This window comes from Oryctolagus cuniculus, chromosome 5 (assembly GCF_964237555.1).
Source record: "Oryctolagus cuniculus chromosome 5, mOryCun1.1, whole genome shotgun sequence".
Taxonomy (NCBI): Eukaryota; Metazoa; Chordata; class Mammalia; order Lagomorpha; family Leporidae; genus Oryctolagus; species Oryctolagus cuniculus.
In genome coordinates this window covers 126,558,522-126,585,101 of record NC_091436.1, presented here as the reverse complement: position 1 = coordinate 126,585,101, position 26,580 = coordinate 126,558,522, and the positions used below count along the sequence as shown (strand labels likewise).

The 26,580-nt window shown below is 56.8% G+C and overlaps 2 protein-coding genes across 17 annotated transcripts in view; one reads left to right on the top strand and one right to left on the bottom strand.

The window, feature by feature from the left end:
• TJAP1 (tight junction associated protein 1) overlaps positions 1 to 22,463 on the top strand; it is a 29,911-nt gene extending 7,448 nt beyond the window's left edge. For 3 of the 15 annotated variants that reach the window (XM_008262950.4, XM_008262951.4, XM_070074069.1), the window contains 9 exons: positions 12,673 to 12,770; positions 15,620 to 15,748; positions 17,192 to 17,220; positions 18,307 to 18,468; positions 18,681 to 18,747; positions 18,966 to 18,995; positions 19,676 to 19,783; positions 19,900 to 19,983; positions 20,682 to 22,463. In XM_008262950.4, the coding sequence (XP_008261172.2) occupies positions 15,650 to 15,748; positions 17,192 to 17,220; positions 18,307 to 18,468; positions 18,681 to 18,747; positions 18,966 to 18,995; positions 19,676 to 19,783; positions 19,900 to 19,983; positions 20,682 to 21,782 (1,680 nt within the window). In that variant the 5' untranslated portion in view covers positions 12,673 to 12,770; positions 15,620 to 15,649 and the 3' untranslated portion in view covers positions 21,783 to 22,463. Of the gene's footprint in view, positions 1 to 5,859; positions 5,983 to 8,843; positions 8,949 to 12,672; positions 12,771 to 13,253; positions 13,328 to 15,619; positions 15,749 to 17,191; positions 17,221 to 18,306; positions 18,469 to 18,680; positions 18,748 to 18,965; positions 18,996 to 19,675; positions 19,784 to 19,899; positions 19,984 to 20,681 lie in introns of those variants that run through there. The other 12 variants (XM_051854696.2, XM_051854699.2, XM_008262952.4 and 9 more) reach the window with 9 other exon arrangements.
• Positions 22,464 to 22,878: 415 nt separating this feature from the next.
• On the bottom strand, positions 22,879 to 25,979 carry LRRC73 (leucine rich repeat containing 73). Of its 2 annotated transcripts, XM_008262956.3 has the most exons (7): positions 25,568 to 25,703; positions 25,133 to 25,240; positions 24,874 to 25,034; positions 24,446 to 24,568; positions 24,019 to 24,119; positions 23,332 to 23,554; positions 22,879 to 23,215 (listed from the first exon to the last, which is right to left on the bottom strand). In XM_008262956.3, exons 2-7 carry the CDS (start codon positions 25,162 to 25,164, stop codon positions 23,145 to 23,147), a joined length of 711 nt encoding a protein of 236 aa, XP_008261178.1. In that variant the 5' UTR covers positions 25,165 to 25,240; positions 25,568 to 25,703; the 3' UTR covers positions 22,879 to 23,144. The 2 variants fall into 2 exon arrangements, with proteins under 2 accessions (XP_008261178.1, XP_002714478.1); XM_002714432.5 differs by lacking the exon at positions 25,133 to 25,240 and having other exon boundaries at positions 25,568 to 25,979.
• Positions 25,980 to 26,580: the final 601 nt, after the last annotated feature.

The following is a 26,580-nucleotide window of genomic DNA, read 5'->3' as shown; positions in this document are numbered from 1 at the left end:
TCCTCTGTCCCCTGCAGCGAGAAGGCATCTCTGCTTTCCTTTCCTTCTCTGCCTTCCTTCCCCTTAGTTCTTTGAACCTCTATTCTGGCAGTTGGCATGTTGGACGATGAGTTCTGTTTATTTGTCTCTGTCACGGAACTGACCTTGTGTAGAGGAAGGACCCTCCCCAGTCATGGAGGTGGGGGGGTTAGCAGTGTGAGAGTCTAATTGTGGAGCCAGGCAGACCTAGTGTAAATGTGGGACTCTTGCCATTTACCAGCTGTGCGACAGTGGGCAAGTTTCTTAACCAGTGGGATCCTTAGTCTTGTCCTGTATGAAATGATGGGACATCGCTCCTGCAGGAGTATTGAGTAAGAGGGATAATGACCCTGCCATATGAAAGACCCTCAGGAGACATTTGTTGAATGAATGAACCTCACGTTGGAAAATTCTCTGGATAAAAAAAGGCTCTGTTTTATTCAAGCTAGAGTAAGCCTTTTGATTTCTGCCCAGAGCCAAGTGCATTTTAAAAATTTTTGTTTATTTGAGAGAGAGACCAACAGACAGAGATTGGCCTGTTCACTGGTTCACTCCCCAAATGCCTGCAATGCCTGGGGCTGGACCAGGCCTGGAGCCAAGAGTCTGTCTCCCATGTGGGTAGCAGAATTCATCACCACTGCCTCCCAAGGTTTGCATTGGTGGGAGGCTGGTGTCAGGGTCTGGAGCACTGAATGGAAATGAGGTACTTGGATGTGGGACACAGGCATCTTAACTTCTAGACTAAACACCTGCAGCCAGGAGCATTTTTGAGGTGGGGGTAAAATTGAGAGTCTCCTTTTCTATGTTGAAGCTATACAAAGATAAGACTGCAAGCATTAACCCAGCGCTATGGCGCAGTGGGTTAACACCCTGACCGGAAGCGTCGGCATCCCATATGGGCGCCAGTTCTAGTCCCGGCTGCTGCTCTTCTGATCCAGCTTTCTGCTGTGGCCTGGGAAAGCAGTTGAAGATGGGCCAAGTCCTTGGGCCCCTGCACCCACATGGGAGACCTGGAAGAAGGTCCTGGCTCCTGGCCTCAGATCGGCGCAGCTCTGGCTATGTGGCCAGTTAGGGAGTGAACCATCGGATGGAAGACCTCTCTCTCTGCTCTGCCTCTTTCTCTGCCTCTTCTCTCTCTGTGTAACTCTGCCTTTCAAATAAATAAATAAATAAATCTTTAAAAAATACTAAAAAAAAAAAAAAAAAAGACTGTAAGCATCATCAGTGAGCAACCCATGCAGCATAAGATTGTCGGTGCTGTTGCCCATCTTGGCGCGTCCTAACAGATGGATCGCAGTGTGCTGGCCTTCTCCAGTCTTGCCTTTCTGTGCCCTCAGAGCACTCAGCACACTGTAGTGTAAGTGGCTGTGTAAGATCTCCTGTCCCTGAAGCTTCTGGCAGGGGAGGTCTTTACTGCAGGCTGAGCGGTTAGGCCCTCCATGGGAAGTGCTGAGCAATCCTGGGTACTACGTGACCCAGCCCAGTCCTTCCGAGATGAAAGCAGATGGGCTGTATCTGGCAAAACCTCTGCGTCCGTAGGAAGGAAGGTTCTGCATGAACAATAGGTGACAGCGTTGACAAGAGCATTACTAATTCTTTTCCAGGGTTGCATGTGGCTAAGTGATCTTCCAGGTGCTTGGCTTCAGTGCTCTCCCTTTTTAGCCTTTTAAATATTGTAATAACACATCCCTAGACCAGCAGGAAAGAGTTAAAAGAAGAGATGAGGTACACAGTGGTTAGGATCTGTACTTGCATAATTGGCATCTGTTAATAAGTCTTTGGCTACTGGGCGTCCTTGTTGCTGATCTTTAAGCTCTTGGTGCTGGCTTGGACCTGCCTGCTTTTCTGGTTGGATCACTAGTCCCATCTAGGTGTGCTCTGTGCTCACAGCCAGGGTTTGCTACAGCCTGTTAATGCCCAAATGAATGAAAAGGATGAAACCAATAGCTGAAAGGGGAGTGAAGGTGTTTTTTTCCCTGGGATCCACCCTTGCCCCTTGATGTGGGAGCACGCAGTGCTTTTTGGCCTGGTCTGGCCATGAATTGAAGGGTGGGGCTTCTTTGTTAGTTACTGTCCTTTTTATTTATTTATTTTTTTAATGTATTGAGAGGTAGAGTTCCAGAGAGAGAAGGAGAGACAGAGAGAGGTCTTCTATTCACTGGTTAATTCCTCAAATGGCTACAATGGCTGGAGCTGTCCCAATCCGAAGCCAGGAGCCAGGAGCTTCCTCCGGGTTTCCCACACCAGTGCAGGGGCCCAAGGACTTAGGGCCATTTTGTACTGCTTTCCCAGGCCATGGTAGAGAGCTGAATCAGAAGTGGAGCAGCCAGGACTTGAACCAGTGCCACAGGCAGAGGCTTAACCTACTATGCCACAGCCCCAGTCCCAGCCCCAGTTATTGCCTTTTTAAAAATTTATTTACTGGGGCTGGCATTGTGGCATAGCAGGGAAAGCCTTTGCCTGCAACACTGCCATCCCACATGGGTGCTGGTTTGCTTCCTGACTGCTCCACTCCAGATCCAGCTCCCAACTAATAGCCTGGGAAAAACAGCAGAAGATGGCTCAAGTGTTTGGACCTCTGCCAAGACCCGGATGAAGCTCCTGGCTTCAGCCTGGCCTAGTACCAACCATTGCAGTCATCTGGAGAATAAACCAGCTGATGGAAGATTTCTCCATCTCTGTCCCTTACCCTCTCTGTAACTCTGACTTTCAAAAAATACATTAAAAAATTATTTTTATTTGAATGGCATGGAGGGAAACATATTCCATCTGCTGGTTTACTTCTCCAGTGTCTGCTAGGAACTCTAACCAGGTCTCCCAAGTGGGTGGTGGAGACCCAACTACTTGAGCTGTCACCTGCTGCCTCCCAGAGTGCACATTAGTAGGAAGGTGCATCAGCAACAAAGGCATTGAGGCTGACACCAGGCACTCTGTGGTGGGAGGAAGGTGTCCCAGGTGGCACTGCGCCAGACTGCCCCTCTGTTAGTCACCACCTTGTAAGTGTGTGAGGTGACAGAGTCTGTAAAGGGCAGGGAGCTTTGCACCAGCCCCTGAGGGAGGGGCTGTCTCCCAGGATGTCTGCCTAGACCCACACGCTCTGAGTACTTCACCATTTATCAGTAGCTCGTCATTTTTGTGTACCTATAGACATTCCTCAGCATGTATCACTTTTTTTCTAAAGATTTATTTATTTGAAAAGCAAGGTTACAGAGAGAGAGAGAGAGCGCGCGCGTGCTTCTCTCTGTTGGTTTACTCCCTAAAGGCTGCAGCAGCTGGGGGTTGGCCAGGCTGAAGTCAGGAGCTTCATCTGGGTCTCCCAGGTGGGTGCAGGTGCCCAGGTATTTCTGCCATCTTTCAGTGCTTTCCCAGGCCATTAGCAGGGAGCTGGATTGGAAGTGGAGCAGCTGAGACTGGAACCAGTGCTCACATGGGATGCTGACATTGCGGGTGGGGCTTTACCCACTGTGCTACAACACTGGCCCCCAAAATGTATCACTTTTAAAAAGCCCCTTCCTTGATACGAATGCACAGTGTTCGGCTTGCTCTGTGCACTGAGCAGGTAACCGGGAATTGAGCGGTGCTTGTGGGAACCCTGGGGCGGTGCCCAGCTTGGTGGGCTGTCCCGGGCCTGGCTGCCTGGGAGGGCTGCTGCAGAAGCTTTTCCTAAGGTCTCTCCAGCAGGCACCCTGGCCGTCCTGAGGCGCTGCTTTTGATTCTGAGATGAAACTGGCAGGCATGGGAATCAGGGTGGGTGTCAGGGCATCAGCTTTCTCATCTCGTGTGTGCTTCCCCCTCCTTTTACTGTTGGCTGAGAAAAGAGAAAAATGACCTCATTTCCTAACTCCTATTTTAGTGCACCAAGAGTCCCTGATTTCTGAAACCTTGAATTATCCAGGTCACTTGCTGTTCTACCTTTTGAAAGCAAACCAGCTCCAGCTGGTGTCTTTGGAGTTTCCCTGTGAGTGGGGATTCTGAAGGTCACCTGTAGGGGCCAGGCATCAGATCAGTGTAGGGAAGAGACGGGGTCTACAGAAAGTTGTCATCTTTCTCTCCTGGACAGTTGTGTCTTCTCCATGGTCAGATGTTAGCCTTGGTTTTGCTCTGGGTCAGAGCAATATGGGGAGTCAGACGGACATGTAGGCAGTTGGAAAGCTATTGGAGGCATCTCCTCTCTGTATTAATCTTGACCTGAGACGTGGGAGGAGGGCTAGACCCACATGGGCAGTGTGGTGAAAATTCTCCCTTTTCTGCTCCAAGTCATCACAGAGCCTGCAGAGCTTCCCAGAACAGGAGGGAGACCCCTGTCCTATCTTCTTCCTGCCAACATCTTGCCATCAGCAGTGTTTGCAGATGTGTGTGTTCTAGGTTGCCTGTCCTGCTGCCGCAGGGCACACAGCTTGTGGGGTCACCAGGACTCCACTGCTGTGAACACATTTGCCATCTGTAAGCCAGGATGTGTCCCTCCTCCCAGGGTGGTTCTGGAGGCTTCTGGAAAGAGTTGCTTCTGCTTGTACTGATGGGAAAACTAGCCTTCGTGGGCAGTAGTCTCTGCAGGGGTTTGGGGAGCCTGGCTATAGCCTTTGTCCTCCCTTGGCATGTTCTCCTGGGGCTGGCTCCGTGGAAACTGTCATGCCCCTGGCCCTTTCAGAAACTGTAAGGTGGCAGTGTGCCACCTCTCACCCTGACTGGACCAGGTCACACACTGGCCCATTGTACTGGACTTTCTGATGCAGCTCTTGTCAAAGGCCCTGATCCCAGGCTGGTTGTCTCCCAGCCCCTTCCATCTGTGGAGCTGTGGGGTTGCTGGGATGGACTCTGCTGGCACGGGCACAGGATGGGGGCAGCTGCAGCTGGGGGCTGGCTTTGTTCTCACAACTCAGCTTTCAGAGCCCTGGTGCAGCCTGGCAGCAGTGTTTGGGGAATAGGCGAGACGGGAGCTATGCCCCCTTCCACAGCAGCTGGCCTTTCTGTTCACCAGCCAGAGAGCTTTGTTGACCCCTTGTTCTGGGGTCAGTGAGTTGGACTCACTGTTGGCAGGAGTGTGCTCCACTTCCACCTGGTTTGATTTCCGGGTGGGAAGAGGTGATGAGGGTCTAGGGGTCAGTCTGGAGGTGCTTCCCTTGTAAGGAGAGCACAGTACGCCCCCAGGAATCCTGCAGGTTGGTGTTCTTCTTTCTCTCTGCAGCTCCGGAGTGGGGCTGCTCACAGACCCAGCTGTCTGTTTATGTGGAGTACCTGGAGTGCGTCTGCCATGCGTCTGTCACTGCCCACACTAACCAGGAGAGCTGGCTGTCTGGGGAGGGGACACTAACCCTGTGAGTCTGACCTGGCCAGCTAACCTGCCTTGGGCTACTGCCAGCGGTGTCTTTATCCTGCGTTCCTCCCCTAGCTTACACCGTGCCGTCTCCTCTGCTCCCATGGCCAAGAGAGAGATTTCCTAGGCAGCTGGACCCCACACCACCCTATGAGCACGTGCCCCCCACTTCTCCCTTAAGACAGGGGTGGTTACAGCTTCTGTTCTGCTCATCACAGCATCTGAGAACATGCTTGGTTGCCATGTTGCTGCACCTGTTGCCTCAGAGGCGGACAGAACTAGAGTTGGAAGGCACTGCCTGTCTAGACCAGGTGGCTAGAAGATTGGATGATTAGTCATTATTCTCAGTGCAGGATAAGAAGTTAGGATCAACTGCAGGGTTCTCTTTGGGGTTGGGGAGATTGAAGAACACTTTGGCCTGAGTGAAAAATGCAGCTACTTAAATGGAAAGCTGGAGCCCTGAACCTAGCACCCATTTGAGACATAGCTCCTATGGGTGACCGTTGCTCTGGGAGGTGGAAGGGGTGGAGTTTGGCCCCCCACTCCCTTCCACGTCTGGAGCTTCAGTTGGACTTTAGCCGATAAGAGCTGGGAAGAAGGGTGCCTCGACCAAGGGAGCACGACCTGGTTGGCCTCAGATTGGGAGACTGGTGAGTGATACCTGGCACGGAGACTCTCCTTCCCCGCTCCCTGTACCCATGAGGCCTGGGAAGAATCAGGGGCTGGGGTGGGAGGGGCTTGGGGACAATAGGAAGGCCAGTTTCCCTGGTTTCCATGGTGCTGTGCACAGGTCAGTCTTTAGATAGACTCTCAGGTCCCCAGCCTCTGGGTTCGGCACAGTACTGGGTTGGCTGGATAGGGCGTACTGGAGACCTGAAGGCCCTTGCAATAGATTTAGTTCTTTTTTGGCTGGGAGGGAGCCCTGCCCAGGAGCACTGTGGGTGTGTGTAAACATGAGAAGGTGTGGGTGCTATGGGGACCTTTTTTTTTTTTTTTTTTTTGACAGGCAGAGTGGACAGTGAGAGAGAGAGAGACAAAGAGAAAGGTCTTCCTTTGCCATTGGTTCACTCTCCAATGGCCGCCGCACCGTGCTGATCCAAAGGCAGGAGCCAGGTGCTTCTTCTGGTCTCCCATGGGGTGCAGGGCCCAAGCACTTGGGCCATCCTCCTCTGTACTCCTGGAAGGGGGGCAACTGGGACAGAATCTGGCGCCCCGACCGGGACTAGAACCCGGTGTGTCAGCGCCGCCGCAGGCAGAGGATTAGCCTATTGAGCTGTGGCGCCGGCCCTGCTACAGGGACCTTTAAGGACCCTGTTCAGGGAGTTGGGAAGCTGGAGGGGTTTTTGGCTTGGTTGTGGTTGAGAGGGCAAAAGGGGCCTAGAGTTGAGGTGTGTGGCCCCTCCTGTACTTTGTTCATCCTTAAGAGGAAGCTTAGGGTCAAATGTCAAGTGCTGGCTATAAACTTGGGGGATTTTTTTGGTCTTCCCTTTATTTGGTAGAGGATTGGTTCGCTTGGATCATCATCAGTAGTCTTCAGCCCGTTTGCTCTTGCCAAATGTTCACTTGGATGAGAGGCAAGGTGAATAGACTCGAGATATTTGCTCAGGTGGGGAACCAAATGAGCTCCCACAGGGCACCAGGACTTGCTGGAATTCTCAGAATTACTCCAGGGCAGAATAATTATCACCTATTTTGTTTTTCAAAACCCTGGTAGTTGTTCAGGGTAGAGTAGGCAAGTGGCCAGGTTAGGGCTGCAGGCAACTTGTCCCAAGAGGGTGAGGTTGTACTCGCACAGAGGGGTGGTAGGCATTGCTATTGAAGGGGCAACAGGGCTGGTCTGGGCACAGACTGGCTTCTTCCAGCCTAGTCATCAGCCCAGAGCAGAACCTCTGCCCAGGCCCCACCCCATGAGCTGTTGGCTGCCTGCCTGCCACGTGCCCAGGATTGCTGAGGGCTTTGCTCATGGGTCTCAGGAACAGCTGCATGCCGGAAACTGAGGGCTAGAGGTGAACAGGAGGGGCACTGGGAGATGGAGAAGGGGAGGCTGAACCCAGCTCTAGTAGGGTCCAGCTCACTGCCAGGGGACTCCTCTACTCTCCATGGGCAGTTGAGGTGGAGAGGGGCAGTCCCCAGGGCTCCTGCTGGGTCACCTGGTAACAGGACTGCTCTTGCAGGGTGGTGGTATATTTCTTGGATTTCAGTTGGGGGCAGAGCTTGGACTTGAAGCTTGAGAAGTGCCAGACTTGTGTGACAGGAGAGTAACCCACCGCCAGCAGGATGCAGCTCCCGTAGGCCTGCAGAGTTCAGAGCCTATATCCAAGGTGTCTAACTCAGAGCACCTCCAGGGAAGGCCTTGCTGCCTGTTTGATCATTCATTCATATTCTAGCAGTTGATTAGGGAGGGTCTCTATTTTTGTTACTTATTCATGTCCTGCTGGGTTCCAAGGGAGTGATGATAGCAGCATACACTGCAGCTGTGTATTTTGCAGTAGGGCCGGGATTTTCTTTAGGTTAAAAGGTGCCAGTGATTACTAAGTTCCCTTTGACTTTCCTTGGGTGAATTATGAGAAATGCTTGAATGATCTTTGTGGTGACACGTGGGCCCTCCCTGCTACTGAAGATTGGGTTCATTGACTCCCTTCCCCATCCCCCCAACACTCCAAGGCTCCTCACTGGTGTAATTCATTCATGGACAGCTGTGAGCAGAAAGGCTGATCAGAGGTTTCAGAAACTGTCTGAGCCCAGATAACCTGTTGGGGGATAATTTCTTCAAATGGGTGTTCGTGATGTGGGGAAGAGGGCAGGGCAGCTGGCCCAGGGCCAGTGGGCTGTGGGATGAGGCGGTAGGGTGCGAAGTGGTAGCCGGAGCTGTCCCGTGTGGAGGGCTGTAGTTGGAGAAGCCAAAGAGCCATGTGCGTTGTGGAGTCAGTCCTGTCTCTCTCTCCTGGCCAGTGCTAAAGGGTGATCTCAGCTCTCGCTAAGGAGAAGACTGGCTGCCTGCACCTCCCTTACTCTCCTCCACCTTTGACTTTGCCTGGGCCTTGGGCAGACCCCAGAAAGGACAGTGGAAGGAAGTGGGAGGTCATCCTTGCTATGTGCTTGAACCTTTCTGGGGTTGCCTCCTGTGGGTGTTTGCTAGGAGGAGGAGGAAGGGTAGCTTAAGGGAGTCACTCCACCTCCAGCTCAGTGGTCTCTGAGGTGGGCGCCCTGGGGCACGAGCACCTGCCGGCTAAAGGGTGCAGGGATGAGTCCCACCTGGTGAAGGAGCTGTGCTTGGCAAATTGTTTGTCCTTTGATTACAGCTGCTCAGGCAGCTTCTGGTGCAGATTGCACCTCTCATCTCTGTCTGTCTCTCTCTCCACCTTGCCCAGCTGTGCAATGGGTTCACGGTGCGGGTTCACATCGCAGGTTCCTGTGCGTGCCGAGTCCCATTTCTAATGAAAGTAGACTTTGTTCTCTGAAGGCAGCTAATCGTGCCCCATGGGCTGTAATCAGGGAGAAGGTATTTAATACAGGGCAGGTGGCAACAGGCGGCCTGTGCCGACTGGCAGATTGCAACATGACAGGAAGCTGTCGCCCCCTTTGCCTCAGCACACACCTCTCCTCTGAACTGATCGTGAGTAAGAGAAGAGTGAATGCTGGGTGGCAGAGGAAAGAGGTGGGGAAGGGTGGGGAGGGAGGGCTTGCTTCTGCCTGGGTGCTCTCCTCGAAGTGCCCGCAGGCCCAGCCCGAGGAGGCCCAGGCCAGGCTGGCTCAGCAGTGGTTTTCACCACCTTCTCCCTGGGCCAGCTCCTCCTGTAGTAGAACCTGGCACACGATCTGGTAGCCCTGTGTCCTCAGCCATCTGCCTAACTCCTTGAGGCTCAGATAGTTGAGTTGAGGGGTGGAACCTTCCTACAGGAGGCACCTGGAGCTGGCTCAGCATCCAGGGGCCGAGGCCCGAGAGGCTTCCCTGGGCTGTTGCTCGCGTATCATGGCCCGTGGCCCATTCTGAGTTGTCCAGCTGCTCTCCTTGGGGAACTCCCTGTCCTATCAGGAGACTGGGAGTCCCCCAGGGGCTGCAACACTCCAAGGCAGCCTGGTGAAGGAGATGAGGCCAGGGGAGGCTAACCTGGTAGCCGATTCTTCCTGAAGGGACATCCCTGATATCTTCACCTCCAGCCCACTCCATTGATCTTCCAGCTCGGGGCCCCAGGGTCCAGCTTCTTGCTTTGTTGTCCCCTGGACCCCTCCCACCGCATTGCTCTCCTCTGCTCCCTGGGTCTGTTCTTCCCTTCCTGTTAGCACTGCTAGTCAAGGGCAGTGAGCCTTCAGCCCACTGAGTTTCTGTTCGGGACTGCAGTTGTGGGCCCCTCGCAGGCTGGATCTGGGGCACTTGGAAGATTTCAGGAGTTGGAGCTGAGGCCTGAGTGCTTGTGGGCACAGCACACAGATCTCCTTGTGGACTTGTGCTGGGGATGCCGCAGGCTCCGTGCTGGATTGTCCCCTCCGTGGGCTTGGCCTTCTGCTTCCCTGGTCGGAGTGGCTTCTCCTCCCTGTGACTGACACGTTTGAAGAGAGCAGGCAGGCACTGGCTGCTGTCATACCAGCCTCATGCCCAGAGTCCCCATCTCACTGCCAGCAGCACCGCCACTGTCCTGCTCAGCAAGCTGGCTTTTCTCTTGCCAGTGAAGCTCTGGGAATGAGCACATGCCCCAGGGCTGGGGCATGGGGTCCTAAGGTCAGGGCACAGCGGGATGAGCTGTGGGATGTGTGGCAACTAGATCTAGGGCTGCGGGCGAGAAGGCAGCGGCAGCACTCCTTACAGGTAGAATTACCAGATACCTGAGCATGCCACAGGCCTCCCTGCCCGCCCACTGCTCCCTCACGTGTCCTAGTACCTAGAGGACAGTGTGGACCACGGCAGGAGTAAGAGCAGGGAAGGAGAGGCTCAGAATGGAGGAGGGGTCTTCAGGGGTGGGCTGGGAGGTTCCCCAGCTCACTGGGGAGCAAATGGAGGAGTGAGAGGGACCTAGTTTCTCCACAGAGAAGCGAAGGAGGTGGAGGCCAACTCTAGAGCTTCTCTGTGATTCTGTATGAAGCCCTGGGCTGCCCCTATCTCTTAATCTTAGACCTCTGCCCTGCCCTGGCACTCATATGTAGCCCCCACCCTACACATCCCTGAGTATCAAAAGCCAGGAGCCCAGTCTGGTTTGGCAGTTGTGGGCCTCTCCTTAGGCCATAGGAGCCCTCACCCTGGGGCCCCGTGGAGGGGCAGCCCCAGGGAACCTTGGCAGTGACTTGTTTGCTCCCCCACACCCCAGGAATGTGCTGTCCTTTCAGGCCTGCCTGGATTCCTGCGCAGGGAGTCAGCCCGACCCAGCATGCTGCTCTTGCTGCTCTTGCCCTGTGGGGACACGTTCTGCCTCCCGTGCAAGGGGCGGGGGCTGGCGGCGCGTGCCTATGCTGCCACACCCTGGCCCTCCCCTACAACCCACACCAGGGACTGGCTGCCCAGACAGAGGATGGGGACCACTCTTGCTCTGTGCCCCGACTCCCCAACCCCCAGCTCTCTGTGCCGCCGGCCCTATTGGAATGTGACAGGAGTCATGGCCAGGGCATGTCCCGACAGTAGAACACACGCTTTAGCCCGCAGGGCTTCCCTCAGCCCCCAGCTCTGTGTAGGTTGATGGGGTGGGTAGGGATTGTTGTTAGGCCCAGACGGCCGCCTGAGGTTAATGCCTCCACTCTTCCCCATGGCGGCTGCTGCCCCCATGCCGCAGCCCAGCTTATTACAAGTTGGGGCCCAGCAGGGGTGGGGCCAATCTCGAATCCCAGGATCCCGCAGGGGACCTCACAGGTCATGCAGTCCCTGGGGCGCCATACTTGGCCAGAGGCAGTGCTGATCCTGGGTTTTCTAGTCCAAGATTTCTCAACTTTGGCACTGCTGACAATTTGCCGTGATACTTCTTTAAAAAATTTTTTTAAATGTAATGAATACAGATTTCATAGGTACAGCTTTAGGAATGTAACGGTTCTTCCCCCCATTCCCACCCCCACCCCCACTCCCATCCCACCTCATATTCCCTTTCCCATCCCATTCTTCATTAAGATTCATTTTTACTTATCTTTGTATACAGAAGACCAACTCTGTACTTAGTAAAGATTTCAACAGTTTGCATCCACACAGACACACAAAATATAAGGTACTGTTTTAAGACAAGTTTTGCAGTTAATTCTCACAGTAAAACTCCTTAAGGACAGAGGTTCTACAGTGACTCCAGTTGTTAACACTTGATACTCTTATTTATGACGTCAGCAATCACCTGAGGCTCTTGTCATGAGCTGCCAAGGCTATGGAAGCCTTTTGAATCCACAGCTACCAAGGCTATGGAAGCCTTTTGAATCCACAAACTCCATCATCATTTAGACAAGGCCGTAAGCAAAGTGGAAGTTCTTTCCTCCCTTCAGAGAAAAGTGCTTCCTTCTTTGATGGCCCCTTCTTTCCACTGGGGTCTCACTCACAGAGATCCTTCATGTAGATCATTTTTTGCCACAGTGTCTTGGCTTTCCATGCCTGAAATGCTCTCATGGGCTTTTCAGCCAGATGTGATACTTCTTTGTTGTGGGGGCTGTGTGTGTTGCAAGATGACTGACACCATCCCTGGCCTCACCCCACTGGATGCCAGTAGTGCCTACCTCCCCAGCTCTCATGTTTTGACAACTAAGAATGTTTTCCAGCTGTCTCTGGGGGAAGGGGAGTGGGCAGCGTTGCCTTGGCTGGGGACCACTGCTCTAAATGGCTCTTTCCAGGTCTCCTCTCCTGGACCCGTGCCTCCACATCACAGAGCCTGCTGGCCACCATTGCACACAGAAGCAGGCTCTCGGCTCCTTATAGAACATTACCAGGAGCTCTCTTTCTGGCATCTTCTCTGCCCATCTTCTTGTGTTTTTACTAGGGTTTTTCTTGGCGTTCTTTGCTTTCTATGCTTCCCAAATGTCTTAGTGGCTTCCAGACCCAAGAAGCGTAGGAGATGAACAGGACAGATCGCGGTAGGGCTAGGGACAGGCAGAAGCGGATCTGTTCCAGAATGGGGCAGTGGTAGGCTGAGACCGTGAACGTGTGTGCAGTCACAGTGTCATCTGGGCCAGGACAGTGCTGTCGAGGAGAAAGGCAGGAGCACAGTGCTTCGCGGCATCCCTCACCTCCGCCGCTTTCCCCCCAGGCTCCTTCTTCCATGGCCTGCCTTCCTGGCTCTCCCTGGGGGCCTTCCAGGTCCCAGACAGGCCAGCAGGCCTGTGGCACCGACAGACAGGTGGCTGACACCTGGTTTCCACTTTCTCCCCTTCTCTGGTTTCAGGATCTATTGGCTAGAGGAAGTGGAGGGGCCGTGGGATGCGGAGAGCCGAGGGCTGACTGCCGGACAGCGGAACAGAGCAAGCTGCCGACACACAGACGGTATGTCTCTGACACGGCCTGTGCCCTGCACTTGGCTCTCTCCTGGGGAGATTGGCCGGGGAGGGGCAGGCAAGTATCCTCTCTTGGTGGAGGTCACGGGGGCTTGCCCTGCAGTGGCTGTGGCTGGAGAGCTCTCTTGAGTGTGGCGCCCCACTGAGGATCTTGGCTTGGGTGAACATTCGTAAACCCTTATGTTTTGGTTATGATTTTCTTAAGCTGAGGTTTATTGAACATTTTCTGAGTAAGGAGCACCTAGTGTTTTGCATAGTGCTTACACGAACTCTATGAAACTGGTGCCATTGTTATCCCCAGTTTAAAGCTGAGGAAAATAATGCATAGGGAGGCCTTTTAAGCCTGCAGAGGAGAGTGAGGGTGCTCTGTAGCCTCCCTGCCCTGCTGCTGGAGCACAGTCCCTGCTGCCTGGGGCCCTGTGTCTCCCACCCTTCAGTTCCCTCGCTGAACCCATGCTCTTCTCTTGGCCAGGACCACTGACACATGAATGTGAAGGCCCTCTAATGGCCTAGCAATTGCCCAGGCTTGTCTGCGGTGGCTTCTACGTATGTCCCCTTTTATCATCCTTTTTCCTTTTTTTTAGTTCAAAGGCCTTTTTGTTTGTTTATTTGTTTTTCAGTGTTGTAGATACACTTTCATTTGAGGTCATCACCTGTCAAAATTTCATTGTATAAGTTTATGTATTGCTACAGTCTTTTTTTAAAAAAATATTTATTTATTTGAAAGGCAGAGTTACAGAGAGGCAAAGGCGGTAGGTGGGGGGAGAATGAGTGAGAGAATGAGTCTTCCATCTGCTGGTTTACTTCCCAGATGGCCACAATGGCCAGAGCTGGGCTGATCCAAAGCCAGGAGCCAGGAGCTTCTTCCAGGTCTCCCACATGGGTGCAGGGGCCCAAGGACTTGGGCCATCTTCTACTGCTTTCCCAGGTCATAGCAGAGAGCTGGATGGGAAATGGAGCAGCTGGGACTGGAACTGGCACCCATATGGGATGCTGGCACCTCAGGTGGCAGCTTTACCGCTATTCTATGGTGCCGGCCCCTACAGTCTTAAGATAATCATAAGCCTTGATCATAATTTCTTGAGTTAAACGGTGTATAATTTTGTACAGAATTCCCTAAGTTATTCAATCTCTGATCAGTAAATGTCTGCCAGGTGTAGACATTGCCTAAAGGACAGCATGAATGCTGTGGATTCTGTGTGAATAATGTCAGCTAATTCAGAGAGCATGGGTAAAGGAAGGAAAAGGCACAAGGCTAAATATGTCCTCTGAGTCAATGACTTCTGTAGAATAATTAACTCCAGTAAGAGAAAACGATGTTTCCCTGACACCGTGGGTAACCACATAGCATCAGCCCTTTCCTGCTCAGTGATCCCCCAAACTGACCCCTCCGGAATGGAGAGAAGCGTGTTCCTGATCTTCAGGTGCTCCAAGGCGTCTCCACTGGATCAAGAACAAACACCACCTTTGTAACCTTGACCCTGCCATCAGTCATAAGGATACAGAGCAATGGGGCACACAGGAAGGGTGACTCACTCTCCACTGCTGGCACCCACGTGGAGGGGAGATGAAGACACAGATGTCAGACAGAGGCAGTGCACTCCCAGTCACTATCTGCACGTGTATCCAACCAAGTGGAAAAAGATCACTGAAGGGGAACACTTGCAAATTTGGACAACTATGGAAAGGCACACCAAAGCTGCTTCAAGCTATATAAATGAGGAGAAAAGGGGCCCGCGCTGTGGTGCAGTAGGTTAATCCTCTGCCTGCGGCGCTGGCATCCCATATGGGTGCCGCTTCTAGTCCTGGCTGCTCCTCTTCCCACCCAGCTCTCTGCTATGGCCTGAGAAAGCAGTAGAGGATGACCCAGGTCCTTGGGCCCCTGGGCCTGGAGGAGGCTCTTGGCTCCTGGCTTCGGATTGGTGTAGCTCCAGAGGTTGTGGCCATTTGGGGAGTGAACCAACAGAAGGAAGACCTTTCTGTCTCTCTCTCTCACTGTCTATAACTCTATCTCTTAAATTAAAAAAAAAAAATAAATAAAAAAATGAGAAAGATAAAAGTAATACAACAAATATTTTAAAAATTTCATTGTCATGCCTCCCCTCCTACCTGCCCAGAACAAAACACACCCTTCCCGAAATGGGATCTCCTGTTGAGGTCTGGAGTTCCTTGAGTCCATGGATGTCCCCAAAAATTCTTGGGTGACATTATATATAATATCTATAGAATATTCTTGATAAGCCCTCCAAACAACAGAAGGTAGTCTAGGGTGCACTATAGGATTATTTTTCAATTTGTTCAAGTTCAGTTCTCAGGGACATCCCAAATTATTCAGTTGGCACCTTTGGCTTACCTTCATTTGTCTGCAGCTACTGAGAATTCTCCATAGCCGTCAAATATAGCTTTGGAGGTGCAAAAGCATGGCAGCTGCCTTGGCTCAGTTCCGGTGAGGATCTCCTGGTGCTGGCACGCGCCTCTTAGCGCTGTCAGCACCGAGGCTGGGCTGGGAATGGAACAAGACAAGTAAACCCACCTGGAGACCAAATAAGCTGAATGATGGGCAAAGCGAGGTTCCCTCAAGAAACTGCAGAAGACAACACCAGAGCTGTTCTTCTCTTGACATCTTCCACGTTATCCCCCACCCACCCCAGCCCACGTGAGAATTAGTTTCTTTCCTCTGGGCTGTGTAGAGCTCTTGGCGTCTATCCTTTGCTGTAGCACTTAGAACATACTCTCTGTCTTGTTGTCTGTCTGCTTGTATGTGTTTCTCTTCTCCCCGTGCATCCAAAGGCCTTTTGACCACACCTCTGAGTTTCCTCCCTTCTCGCTTCCCTCTAGCAGGTGGTGGAGGAGCCCTGACCTCCCAGAATGACCAGTGCGGCCCCTGCTAAGAAACCTTACCGGAAGGCACCACCGGAGCATCGGGAGCTGCGGCTGGACGTTCCTGGAGCCCGCCTTGAGCAGGAGGTCAGCAGGGCTGGTCTCCCTGTCCTGGCTGGCAGAGGCTGCGCATCTGGCTGGCTTTCCTCACCTGAGCTGGTTCCTGAGTTAGAGTGAGAGGTGGCGTTGTTGATGACAGGCCTGGGCTCTCCCAGCTGCAGCAGGGCTGGTGGGGGCAAAGGAGGCTCCTGGGGCCCATCTGTGAGTGAGTGTCCGTGCAGGAGCCCCAGGGTCTTTGTGGCTCAGCAGCCCTCCCACCTGAGGAGTCTTGACCTGCTGCCCTCCGTAGCGAAAGAAAATTATTCGACCTGTGTCCCCTCTGGAGGCTGTCAGGTGGCAGCGCTCTGCCCACTTCCCAGCAGGCCAGCTGCTCTTTCTGTCCCCAGGAGGTCTGCCCTTCCTCCAGCTGTGCTATGTCTGGCTAACATGGGTTACACGTGTACGCCCACCAGCACCTGGGGTGGGGCCCAGCCCTGCTCTTGGGCGGCCTGCAGTCAGCTGCCAGGCACACCGCACACTGGCTCTCCTCATTCAGGAAGCTTCCTAACGGGGCAGGGGTGTTGCCCTGGGTGCCCCACCCTGCTGCTGTGCATGGAGCGCATGTCAGGAACTTAGGAGACAGTTAGCAGGTGCTGAGCATCAGGCCCACTGCGGCCCCTACGGTCAGCCTCGGGCAGCAGGGCCATGACTCGCCCATTTCAGCTCAGGGACCGTGAAGTGAAAACGCCAGCTTGTGGTGGAAGCTGCGTTGTGGGCATTCCCCGTGTTTGTGAGGGAACCAAGGCTCTGGGTGGTTAAGGACATGTGACAGTACTTGCTGGAACTGGGTCTTACCCAGTTGTCGGTGGCTCCAGAGTCTGTGGTCTGGGCCCCTGAGTGCCCCATCTGGAGTAAGGCTCCTTAACACATCTCTTGTTGTGGCAGGCCTGCTCCGCTGTGGCTCACAGCTCCGACTGTGGGGCCTAGAGCAACAGAGGGGCTTGAGGAGAATGCGACAGGCTGTTAAAAGCAAGACGGGACACTTGACTCCTCTCGGGCAGAGTTGGCCCAGGAGACTCCTACCGATGCGCTGTTCTCCTGGCTTTGTCTTCCCCCGGGAGCCAGGAGGGCTGTGGCAGAACACTTCTATCTAAACTCTGATTGCCTCTGCCAGGCCTATGTGGAGACAGGGCCCACAGGGAGCCCAGTGGGCAGCTAAGAGGCTCCCTGGGAGAGGTGGCTCGGGTACCAGGATCAGTTTGATAATGGCTTCAGGATCAAGGGTGAAGTTTGGGAGGGGCTCTTGAATCCTGCGGTTGGTGTGGGAGAGTGATCTCGGTTGACTGGGCATTGTTGGATTGTTTCCATCCCTCTCCTCTGTGAGTCTTTGGGCTTCAGGCATGACGCTTCCCCGAGGCTCTTTGGAGGGTGGGCCCGTCGGGAGGCCAGTGGTCCAGAGGTGAGCCTCAAGCTTCTGTCCTCTTTCCCCAGGAGACCCTGACTGACGCAGAGAGGATGAAGTGAGTATCTCGCCTGAGCTGCTGCCCCGGCTCAGCTCTCTCCCTCCGAGCCCCAGGCTAGGCTAGTGACACAGTGGCTTTTCCTAGCTTAGGCAGAGGTAAAGGTTGGGATGGGGGTTTAGGGGCTCTGGGAGGAGTCTTGATGTTGTGGCTGTTCTTTCTGGAAAAGGGGGTTTTATTGTTTGATGGCCTCCAAGAGAATGCTGGAATCAGGAGGTGGTGGCTCTGAGGGGCCTGCTCTTGCCAGGGGGCCCCTTCCCAGCTCTGACTCGAGAGAGAACTCAGGGGCCCTCCTGTACCAGCTGCCTCCCTGTGGTCCTTTCTGTCAGCCACGTGAGGCCTCTGGAGAGGAGGGCAGGGCTGGGCTGGATTTCCAAGAGATTAATAATGGAGAGGCCTGGTTGTGCAAGGGGGAAACTGGAGCTGGGGGCTTGCTTGCTGGCTGGCTTGGGCTGTAACAAGAGACAGTCTGAGAGTCGGACCCTCCTCGAGTTCTGTCTTGCCATTGTTTGGTGATAGTCGGGGGAGGTTGGCCTCTCCCCTGCCATTTTCTCTGTCTCCTCTACCCTCTGATCCAGACTGTATTCTCAGGGCCTGCAGGCCTATAGAAGATGCTGCCCTGGCCTCAGGCCAAGGCTCCAGGAATCTCCTGCCCCCAGTTGCCTGTCTTCATGTCATCCTGAGCCCAGCCTACAGCTCTAGGGCTGGCCATCTTTTTTTCTTTCTCTCTGTCTCTCTTAAGATTTATCTATTGGAAAGGTGGAATGACAGAGAGGGAGGGAGAGAGAGTGAGATCTTCCATGCACTGGTTCACTCCCCAAATGGCTGCAATAGTCAGCGCTGGGCTAGCCCGAAGCCAGGAGCCAGGAACTCCCTGCTGGTCTCCCACATGGGTGGCAAGGGCTCAAGTTCTTGAGTGATCCTCTGCTGCCTTCCTCAGCGCATGAGCCTGGAGCTAGGCTGGAAGCAGAGCAGCCGGAACTTGGATCTGCACTCTGATAACTAACGGGACGTGACTGGCGGCACCGGGTGGGCCCTGGCCCTTCCATCTCTGACGCCCCTGTGCTCTTGACCCCACCTTGCCAGGCTCTTGCAGCAGGAGAATGAAGAGCTTCGCCGACGTCTGGCCTCAGCCACCAGACGCACCGAAGCCCTGGAGCGTGAGCTGGAAATCGGGCAGGACTGCCTGGAGCTGGAGTTGGGCCAGAGCCGCGAGGAGCTTGACAAGTTTAAGGACAAGTTCCGCAGGTGTGGGAATGGGGGGCCAGACACGCACACGCAGGCATCTCCCCACTGATGGGAGGCTAGCTGGAGGCGGCCGCGGAGGTCATGTGATGCTGATTAGAAGATGGAAGCTGTGGGAGGAGAATGACTTGTCCACCATCCTGGATGGAGGAGGGGCTGAGTGGGGCCTGCAAAACAGGATCTTGACCTGAGGGTCTGCCCGTGTCCCTCATCAGGCTGCAGAATAGCTACACGGCTTCCCAGCGAACCAACCAGGAGCTGGAGGACAAGCTGCACACGCTGGTAACCCGTCCGGGAGGGCAGTGTGGCTGCACCGTGCGTGCAGCATAGCTGGGCTAGGACTCCGGGCACGCCATTCTGCCTCGGCTTGGGGGGTGGGGGCAGCGGCGGCAGGGACCGCAGTGTGCTGTGCGCGTCAGGACCGTCTTACGCTCACACTGTTTCTCTTCTCTCCTCGTCTCCCCCACGCTGCCGCCGTCGCTGCCGCACTCTCCTCTCAGGCCTCTCTCAGCCACAGCTGGATTTTTGCAGTTGCGTCTGAGTTTGTGTGTTTCTCCTTCGTCCTGGCCTCCTCCCCAGCTGAGATCCGGGATGGCAGGGGTCCCCGCTGTTTCCCTGTCCCTCTTAAGTACACTTCCTCCTTTCCTCTTCCCTGTGTGAGGCCCGTCCAGTAGTCAGTGCCTCCCTCCTGGGAGAGAGCTGGGGCGCCCGCTCTTGGCTCTGCCAGAGGTACTGACTGATGTCACGGAACACGCACCGCTCCTTGCCTGCGGTGGCAGACAGCCCAGGCTGTCCTGGGGGAGGGGTGGCTGGAGATCAGAGGCTACTTTTGAACCTGCAGCTCCCTCCTGCTCAGAGAGATAATCTCACAGGCGCCCCGGCTGCCGCCCGGCCCCACCACCTCCTCCCTCTTCCCAGCCTGATCCTGGAAACAGCTGCACACAGGGGCTTCAGTCCCCTGGCTGCCCTCAAAGGATGGGCAGCCCTTATACTGTGTCCGTCCTGGGCCCAGGCGGCAGTAGGTCATGCTCAGCTGGCCGGAGAGCAGAAGTGCCCGGTCTCCTTCTGTCTTGTCCATCATTTGTCTCTGTTCTGTCCGCCTTGGCTGCCCTAGCACCTGTGGCCTCGTGTCTCCTGGGCTGGGAAGAGGCAGAGGGGGAGGAAGGGCTGGCTGGGATGTGGCCCATTTTACCCCAAGTGTGTGCCACAGATCAAGAAGGCTGAGATGGATAGGAAGACGCTGGACTGGGAGATTGTGGAGCTGACCAACAAGCTGCTGGATGCCAAGAACACCATCAATAAGCTGGAGGAGCTCAACGTACGTGCCCCTCCCCCGCCCAGGGCCTTCCTCGCCCGGGGCTGGCTTTGTCCTGGCGCAGCCCTGTTGACCTGGGCAGGGCCAGGCTTGGCTCTGACCCGAGTCTGCACCTGCAGGAGCGGTACCGACTGGATTGCAACCTGGCTGTGCAGCTCCTCAAGTGCAACAAGTCCCACTTCCGCAACCACAAGTTTGCTGATGTGAGTAGAACACGCGCCCCTGATGCCATGCTTGCTGTGGCAGGCCTCCTCCGCCTTCCGCTCCGCACCTCTTTGTCCTCCTGCCTGTAAGAGCCCACTTCCACTTTGTCTTCCTCTTCCTCCATATCTCCTCTCAAGCCAGTGAGCTCTGCTGCTGGCCCGTGGTCTGTGTGCTGTCAGGGACCTGTCACTAGTGCTGGGGCCTGGCCCTATTGGTGCTTCTGTAACAGATAGGACCCCTTGCAGGAGGGAGAGTGTGGCCAGAGCTGTTGGCCAAGAGCATTGAGAAAGGATTAGGACCACCTGATCCTGTCACCCCAAGGGGCACACTTTGGACCCCCCAGAGCCTCAGGCCCAAGGTCAGTGCGGCTTGCAGGAGGAGAAGGGTTTTGCCAGCCACTCGTCATTACAGATTCTCTAACTCAGCCTGGTTTGGACAGAGGCTGCTTAGGAGGTGGAGGTGGAAGCCTGAGGGCACACGGCCTCGGCGGCACATCCAGGCTCAGAGGCTGCTCGTTAGTGAGAGCTCGTGCTGTGTTGCCCCGGCTGAGCCTCCTGACGGCTTGCAGTGAGGTTGTCCACGGGCCTGCTGTGAGCACAGAGCGAGCGACGTGCTGCTCGGACGCGGCAGCCTTGACTCGGACTCTGGCTGGCTGGGATCGCTGATGGCTCTTCTTCTTCCTGCTCCCCTACCTCAGTTGCCCTGTGAGCTCCAGGACATGGTTCGGAAACATCTGCACAGTGGTCAGGAGGCTCCCAGCCCGGGCCCTGCTCCCAGCCCGGCCCCAGGGGCCGTGGTGCCTACGTCGGTCATTGCACGGGTGTTGGAGAAGCCAGAGTCTCTACTGCTCAATTCAGCCCAGTCTGGCAGCGCTGGGCGCCCCTTGGCCGAGGACGTCTTTGTGCACGTGGACATGAGTGGGGGCGCCTCGGGTGACCCGGCCAATCCCCTGGCCCCTGGCAGCCCCACCCCCCAACCCAATGGGGAGTGTCGCTCCCTGGGTACTACGGGGGGTTCCCCAGAAGAGGAGCTGCCCCTACCAGCTTTTGAGAAGCTGAGCCCATATCCTACCCCTTCTCCACCACACCCGCTGTACCCTGGCCGCAGAGTGATAGAGTTTTCTGAGGATAAGGTTCGGATCCCCCGGAACAGCCCCCTGCCCAACTGCACGTACGCTACCCGCCAGGCCATTTCGTTGAGCCTGGTGGAGGAAGGCAGTGAGCGGGCCCGCCGCAGCCCCGCGCCCAGCACCCCCACCTCAGCCCAGGCCTCACCGCAGCGCCAGCCGGGCCCAGCCCCCCCAGCGCTCAGCGCCCCAGGCAGCGCTGCCAGCTCCGAGGAGGACCTGCTGGCCAGCTGGCGGCGGGCATTCGTGGACCGCACCCCGCCCCCTGCCGCCGCGGCCCAGCGCACAGCCTTCGGACGGGACGCGCTCCCTGAGCTGCAGCGCCATTTTGCCCTTAGCCCTGCCGACGGAGATGAGGTGCTTCACGCACCCTCTTCTCCACCCGACGAGAGTGGGCTTTTGCTGAGCACAGAACGTGACTCTGGCTTTCCCCTGGAGGAGGAGGAGGAAGAGCTGAACCTGCCCATCAGCCCTGAGGAAGAGCGCCAGAGCCTACTGCCCGGTGATAGGGACACTGAGGAGGGGCCTGACACCTGCCAAACCGAGGGCAGGGCCTGGCCTCTCCCCAGCTCCAGCCGCCCCCAGCGCAGCCCCAAGAGGATGGGGGTGCACCACCTGCACCGCAAGGACAGCCTGACCCAGGCCCAGGAGCAGGGCAACCTCCTCAACTAGGGCCCTGCTGGCCTTCCTGTCACTGCTGCACTGCGGCTGCGCGAGGAGGCCCTGGGCCCTTGCAGCTCTGGTCCCCAGCCCAAGCCCTGGAACTCCTCCCTCTCCAGTCCCGCACAGCCCTGTGGCCTGTGTGGGTGGGGTCAGGTGGAGGCCGTACCAAGCCTTTAGCTGCACTGACTGGCACCAGCTTGCCTCATCCGTGGTTTTTTTCCTTGCCTTTCTGGAACATTTATTCTCCAAAGGTAACACGCGGTTGTTCGCAAGCCCTTTCTGCCCCTCGGGGTACCCCAGGTTGCGCCACTCTGGGGAACAGGGGGGCTTCATCAGTGTTCCCCCTCCATCCTCCCTTCATGACCATGAGCTTTGGTTTTGGGGGTGACATTGGGGTTATTAACCTCTAATTTCCGTTTTCTGCCTGTCTCCCTCTCCCCTAAATCCTGCTCCAGGGGCCTGACCTGGCTGGCCTTGGGGACGAGGGAGGGACTGACTCAGGGCTCCCCTCAGCTGCTTCCCTCCCCGCTCTGGAAGGCAGGGTGGGGCTCAGGGACCCCCAGCTAGGCCCTGGGTGAGGCCTGGCCCCCTCCCAACCTTGGCTCTAGACTGTTACTCCCAGCTTTGGGAAATTTTCATGTGGATGACTATTTTAAAATCAAATAAAACTATTTTGCCGGTATTGCCTAATTCGTCCTACAGGCCTTCCCTCTCCACCCTTCTCCCTGTTCCTGAGTGTTGCTAGTCCTTGACTTGCTCTGGGCTTCGCTGCTGGCACTGTGTTGCCCAGCTCTTCCTTGGGCTGACCTGGGCCTGTAGAATCAGGTAGTGGGAGGAGGAACACCGCAAGTAATCTCGGGGCCCACGAGGCTCCCCTTGGTGGTGGGGTCCAGTCCAGCTTTGAGGGTGAGCTCTTTAGTTACCTGTGTAAGGTGTTGTCCCAGCACCTCAGATTTACACCTGGGTCAGTTCTATTTGAGAGAGAGGGACCCCTACCGGCTGCCTGGAGCTGGGCTGTGGGATGATACTGCTCTCTAGTGGTACTCAGTGGTAGTTCTAGTTCCTCCCCAGCTGCCGCCCCCAGGGACCACAGTCACACACCAGGTTGTAGAGTTCATAAAATCTCTTCCGAGCCAGCGGGTTGCAGCCACAGCTGCCAACAAGTCCAGAGGCATTGCCCTGGGTTCAAGTGTGCCCCCTCCCCCAGGGCTATCTCGTCCAGTCACAGCTTCCAGAGCCGCCCGCCCCCCCAACACTGCCGGGAGCTGCCAGAGCCCCAGGCACCCCCTTCTTCTAGGGCCTGAGCCTGATATCTGGGGCCAGGTGCTGGGGACACAGACAACTGTAATGGTGTGAAGTCCACATGGAAAGTCACATCTCGGTCTCAGCCAACAGACTGTCCCCTAGTCCTGACGTCATTAGCACCATCTGAGAGCTGGGATCTGTGGGAGGGCAGAAAAGTAGTAAGGCCATGTTCGTTCCTCACTGGGGACCCCAAGTAGGTGAGAGCTGGCCCTGGGTTCCCACCCCCACCATCCCTCCCAGTGCTGGTTCTTACCGCTGGGGCACATCCAGGAGTTGCCGCCCGCCCGATGGGCAGCAGGCTCCCGCCCTCTCTCCCATTCCTGGGTGTCGCCAGACCCTCCTGCCACTTCCTCCTCTTCCTCCCCCTCAGAGAGGAGGTCACAGATCTGCTGCTGGAGCTCTGGGCTAATGCTGTTTTCAGCCAACACTAGGCTCCGCAGCGCCGTGGGGTAATTTTCTACCATGTCCAGCAGGGTCTGGGGCAAGGAAGAGAATGGAAAAGGATGAGTACAGTTAAGGTGGATCTCCCACCCTGGTGGCCACCTCTGGGGAGTGGTCACAGATAGCTCCCGGATCCTCCCCAAAACAGGGCAGGCGCTGTGGCTCCCAAATGGGTGCCGATTCAATTCCAGGCTGCTCCACTTCCGATCCAGCTCCCTGCTAAAGCGCCTGGGAAAGCAGCAGAGGATGGCCCAAGGGCTTGAGCCCTTGCAAGCATGTGGGAGAGCTGGAAGAAGCTCCTGGCTTTGGACTGGCCCAGCCCCAGGCGTTGTGGCTATTTGGGGAAGTGAGGGGCCCAGCACATGGAAGACCTCTCTCTGTCTCCCCTCTCTATGTCCCTTATTCTCTCTCCACCTCTCTCTCTGTCCCTCCTTCTATATCTTTCTGTAACTCTGCCTTTTAAGTAAATAAATAAATCTTAAAACATGACACTTCTCACCTGAGCTGATTGGTTGGTGAGCCCTGTGCCCTCCAAGTCTAGGACCTCCAGGGTGCGGCTCGAGGCCACAGCTACAGCCAGCATCCCTGCCACGTGGTCCCCTGGGGAGACAGCACACATGCACATACTTACCCGTGTTCATACCCAGGCCTGTGTCGGCCCCTCCTGGAGAGTTTTCCCATTGCCCAAAGCCTTAGCACCCTCCCTCTGGCCAGGAGAGGGCAGCACTGCTACCGGTGCGAGAGGGGGCAAAGCAAGGCCAGCCCAGAGGTGGTGACAGATCCTCCACACAGGACAGCTTCTCTGCCGCCTCCTAGACCCCTGCCTTCCCTCCCCTCTGGTGGAGGTTCCCATGGCAACTCATGGTTCCAGGTCCTTGTAGGGCAAGGGGGCAGTGAAAACCCAAGGGGGCGCTCTTGAGCCTCACCCAGCGGGTTGTAGTCCAGATTGAGGACGCGGACCTGGGAGCTGTGGGCCACGGCAATGGCGAGGCGGCTCCAGCCCTTAGGGGTGATGCCAGGGTTGGCGCTCAGCGTTAGCTCCTTCAGGCCTGGGCAGCAGCAGAACAGGAAGCCAAGATGGGGAGGGTCAGGCCTCTCCCCCACCCCATGTCTCCGGGCGTCCCTGGTGGCGGGGAGACCGCTTACCCCAGCAGACAGAGCTCCAGAGCCAATTAGGACCCATGCCTCCCCTTCCTGTCCCCACCTGGATTCCTGTCTCCACCCTACTCAGCCCCCAGGCCTTCCCCTTCTTGACCCTGAGAGCCTCAGCTCTGGGCCCCGCCCCTCATCCCCGCTGCACTCAGCTTCTCGCCGGGGCCACACCAGCCCAGGCCCTAAGCAGAGCCCTGCTCACCAGACTTGGCCCCGTCTGGAGGGAGGAGGCCACAGATGAGGTTGATGGCTTCATCACCCAGCATGCAGTCCCCCAGGTCCAGAGCCACCAAGGCCGGGTGGAGGGCCAGTGCAGGGTTCAGCAAGGCCAGCCCGGCGTCTGTGAGGGGGCTCCCATGCAGGCTGGGGGTGAGGCGAGAGGGGAGAGTCAGTACGGTCACGAACCCCATCTGTACGGGGAGGGGGCGCCTGGGGGCAGGGAGAGCGCTCAGTCACAGCACCTGAGAGAGGCCTGGGAAGGGAGGATGAACATTCCAGATTCTCAGAAATACAGGTAGAAGGGGAATTTGGTTTCTTTTCTGGGGCAGGAACCGGCGCGATCCAGGACACTGCGCGGGGAGGGGCAGAGAAGGGGCGTGGGCGCGGTGGACTGGAAATCTTTGGTAGGCAGAAGGTCGGGGCGGGCTGCGGGCTCCACCGGGGTGTACCTGCTATACCTTCTAGGGGAATGCGAGTGATTAGGTGGGGAGGGATGACGTGCCCTGCGTCCCATCCCGTGTGGACGGTCCGGGGACAAGGCGCGTGCTTGGAGGGCTTCGGGGAGGCAAGGACAGAGGGAAAGGGGTGTGCGCAGGTGTGCGGAGGCACGGGAGGTGGCGGGGGAGTGGGTGGAAGGGGCCGGTGCTCGGGACCTCCTTGCGAGGGGGCGCACTCACAAGAGGGACTGGATGGAGCGGTTGGTCCGCAGCGCCTCTGCCAGCTGCTTGATGCGGCTGGGGCTGGACACGACGCCCAGGTTAAGGTTGAGCTGCGCCAGGGACGTGGCCCCAGCCAGCGCCCGGCAGATGCGGCCGAAGTCGCGGTCGCAGAGGCGGCAGCCGCGCAGGGAGAGCAGGCGCACGGCGTTGTCGCGCAGGCCGCGGCAGATGTCTCGCACCTCGGCGCCCGACAGAGGTTCCCCCGAAATCTGAATGGAGCTGGGCAGCATCGTGCCCAAGGCCAGGCCGGCGGAGCCCGGGCCGGGGCTGGGGCCGGCGGCGCCTCGGCGAGCCCGGGACCGGGGTCGGGGTCGCGGCCCCGGCTAGGGTCGCGGCCGGAGCTGGGCAGGAGGCCGAGGCAGAGGCTGCGGCGGCGGCTGCGGCGGGGGCGGAGGCTGTGGCGGCGGCGGAGGTGGAGAAGAGCGCCGGGGCCGCGGCCGGAGCCCAAGCCTGCCGGGGTGCGGAGGCGCCGAGATCGCAGACCAGGTTGAGGCCGAGCGGCGCCGGGGCTGCAGCGGACCGTGCTTGTCCGTGTCTGGGCTGCGGGTGGGAGCACGCGATCCCGCTTGTCCTCGTCCCTCGCCGGTGCGGCGGCCGCTCACGCGCGTCGGCTTGGCACGTGAAGGACCGGTCCTCCCTCGTAGGCAGAACCCGCTTCTTGCCTCTCTCTGGCTCGGCTCCCCCTGCCGCCCCAGGGGCCCGGCCCCACGACTCGCAGGACGGCCAGGAGCTGGCAGGCCGGCGGCGGCGGGCTGCAGCTCCAGCCTCAGCCCCTGCGCCGGAGCAGGCGGCGGGTTCCCATGGCAACGGCCGCGTCACCACGCACGCCCCGCCCCTGCGTGGCTGAGGGGGGCCCACGAGGTGCGCGCGCGCGCGCGGCGTGCGTGGTCCGGACAGGTGCCCGGGCGTGGGGACGCTGCGCCCCCGGGCGTAGGGACATGCTGCAGCTGGGGAGACTGGAGCAGGACGCG

Coding starts and splice junctions, on each gene's coding strand:
- LRRC73 (XM_002714432.5), bottom strand. CDS start 25,839: ATGCTGCCCAGCTCCATTCAGATTTCGGGGGAACCTCTGTCGGGCGCC. Junction 25,035..25,567: donor CGCTCCATCCAGTCCCTCTT/GTGAGTGCGCCC, acceptor CCTCACCCCCAG/CCTGCATGGGAGCCCCCTCA. Junction 23,555..24,018: donor TCACCAACCAATCAGCTCAG/GTGAGAAGTGTC, acceptor TCCTTGCCCCAG/ACCCTGCTGGACATGGTAGA.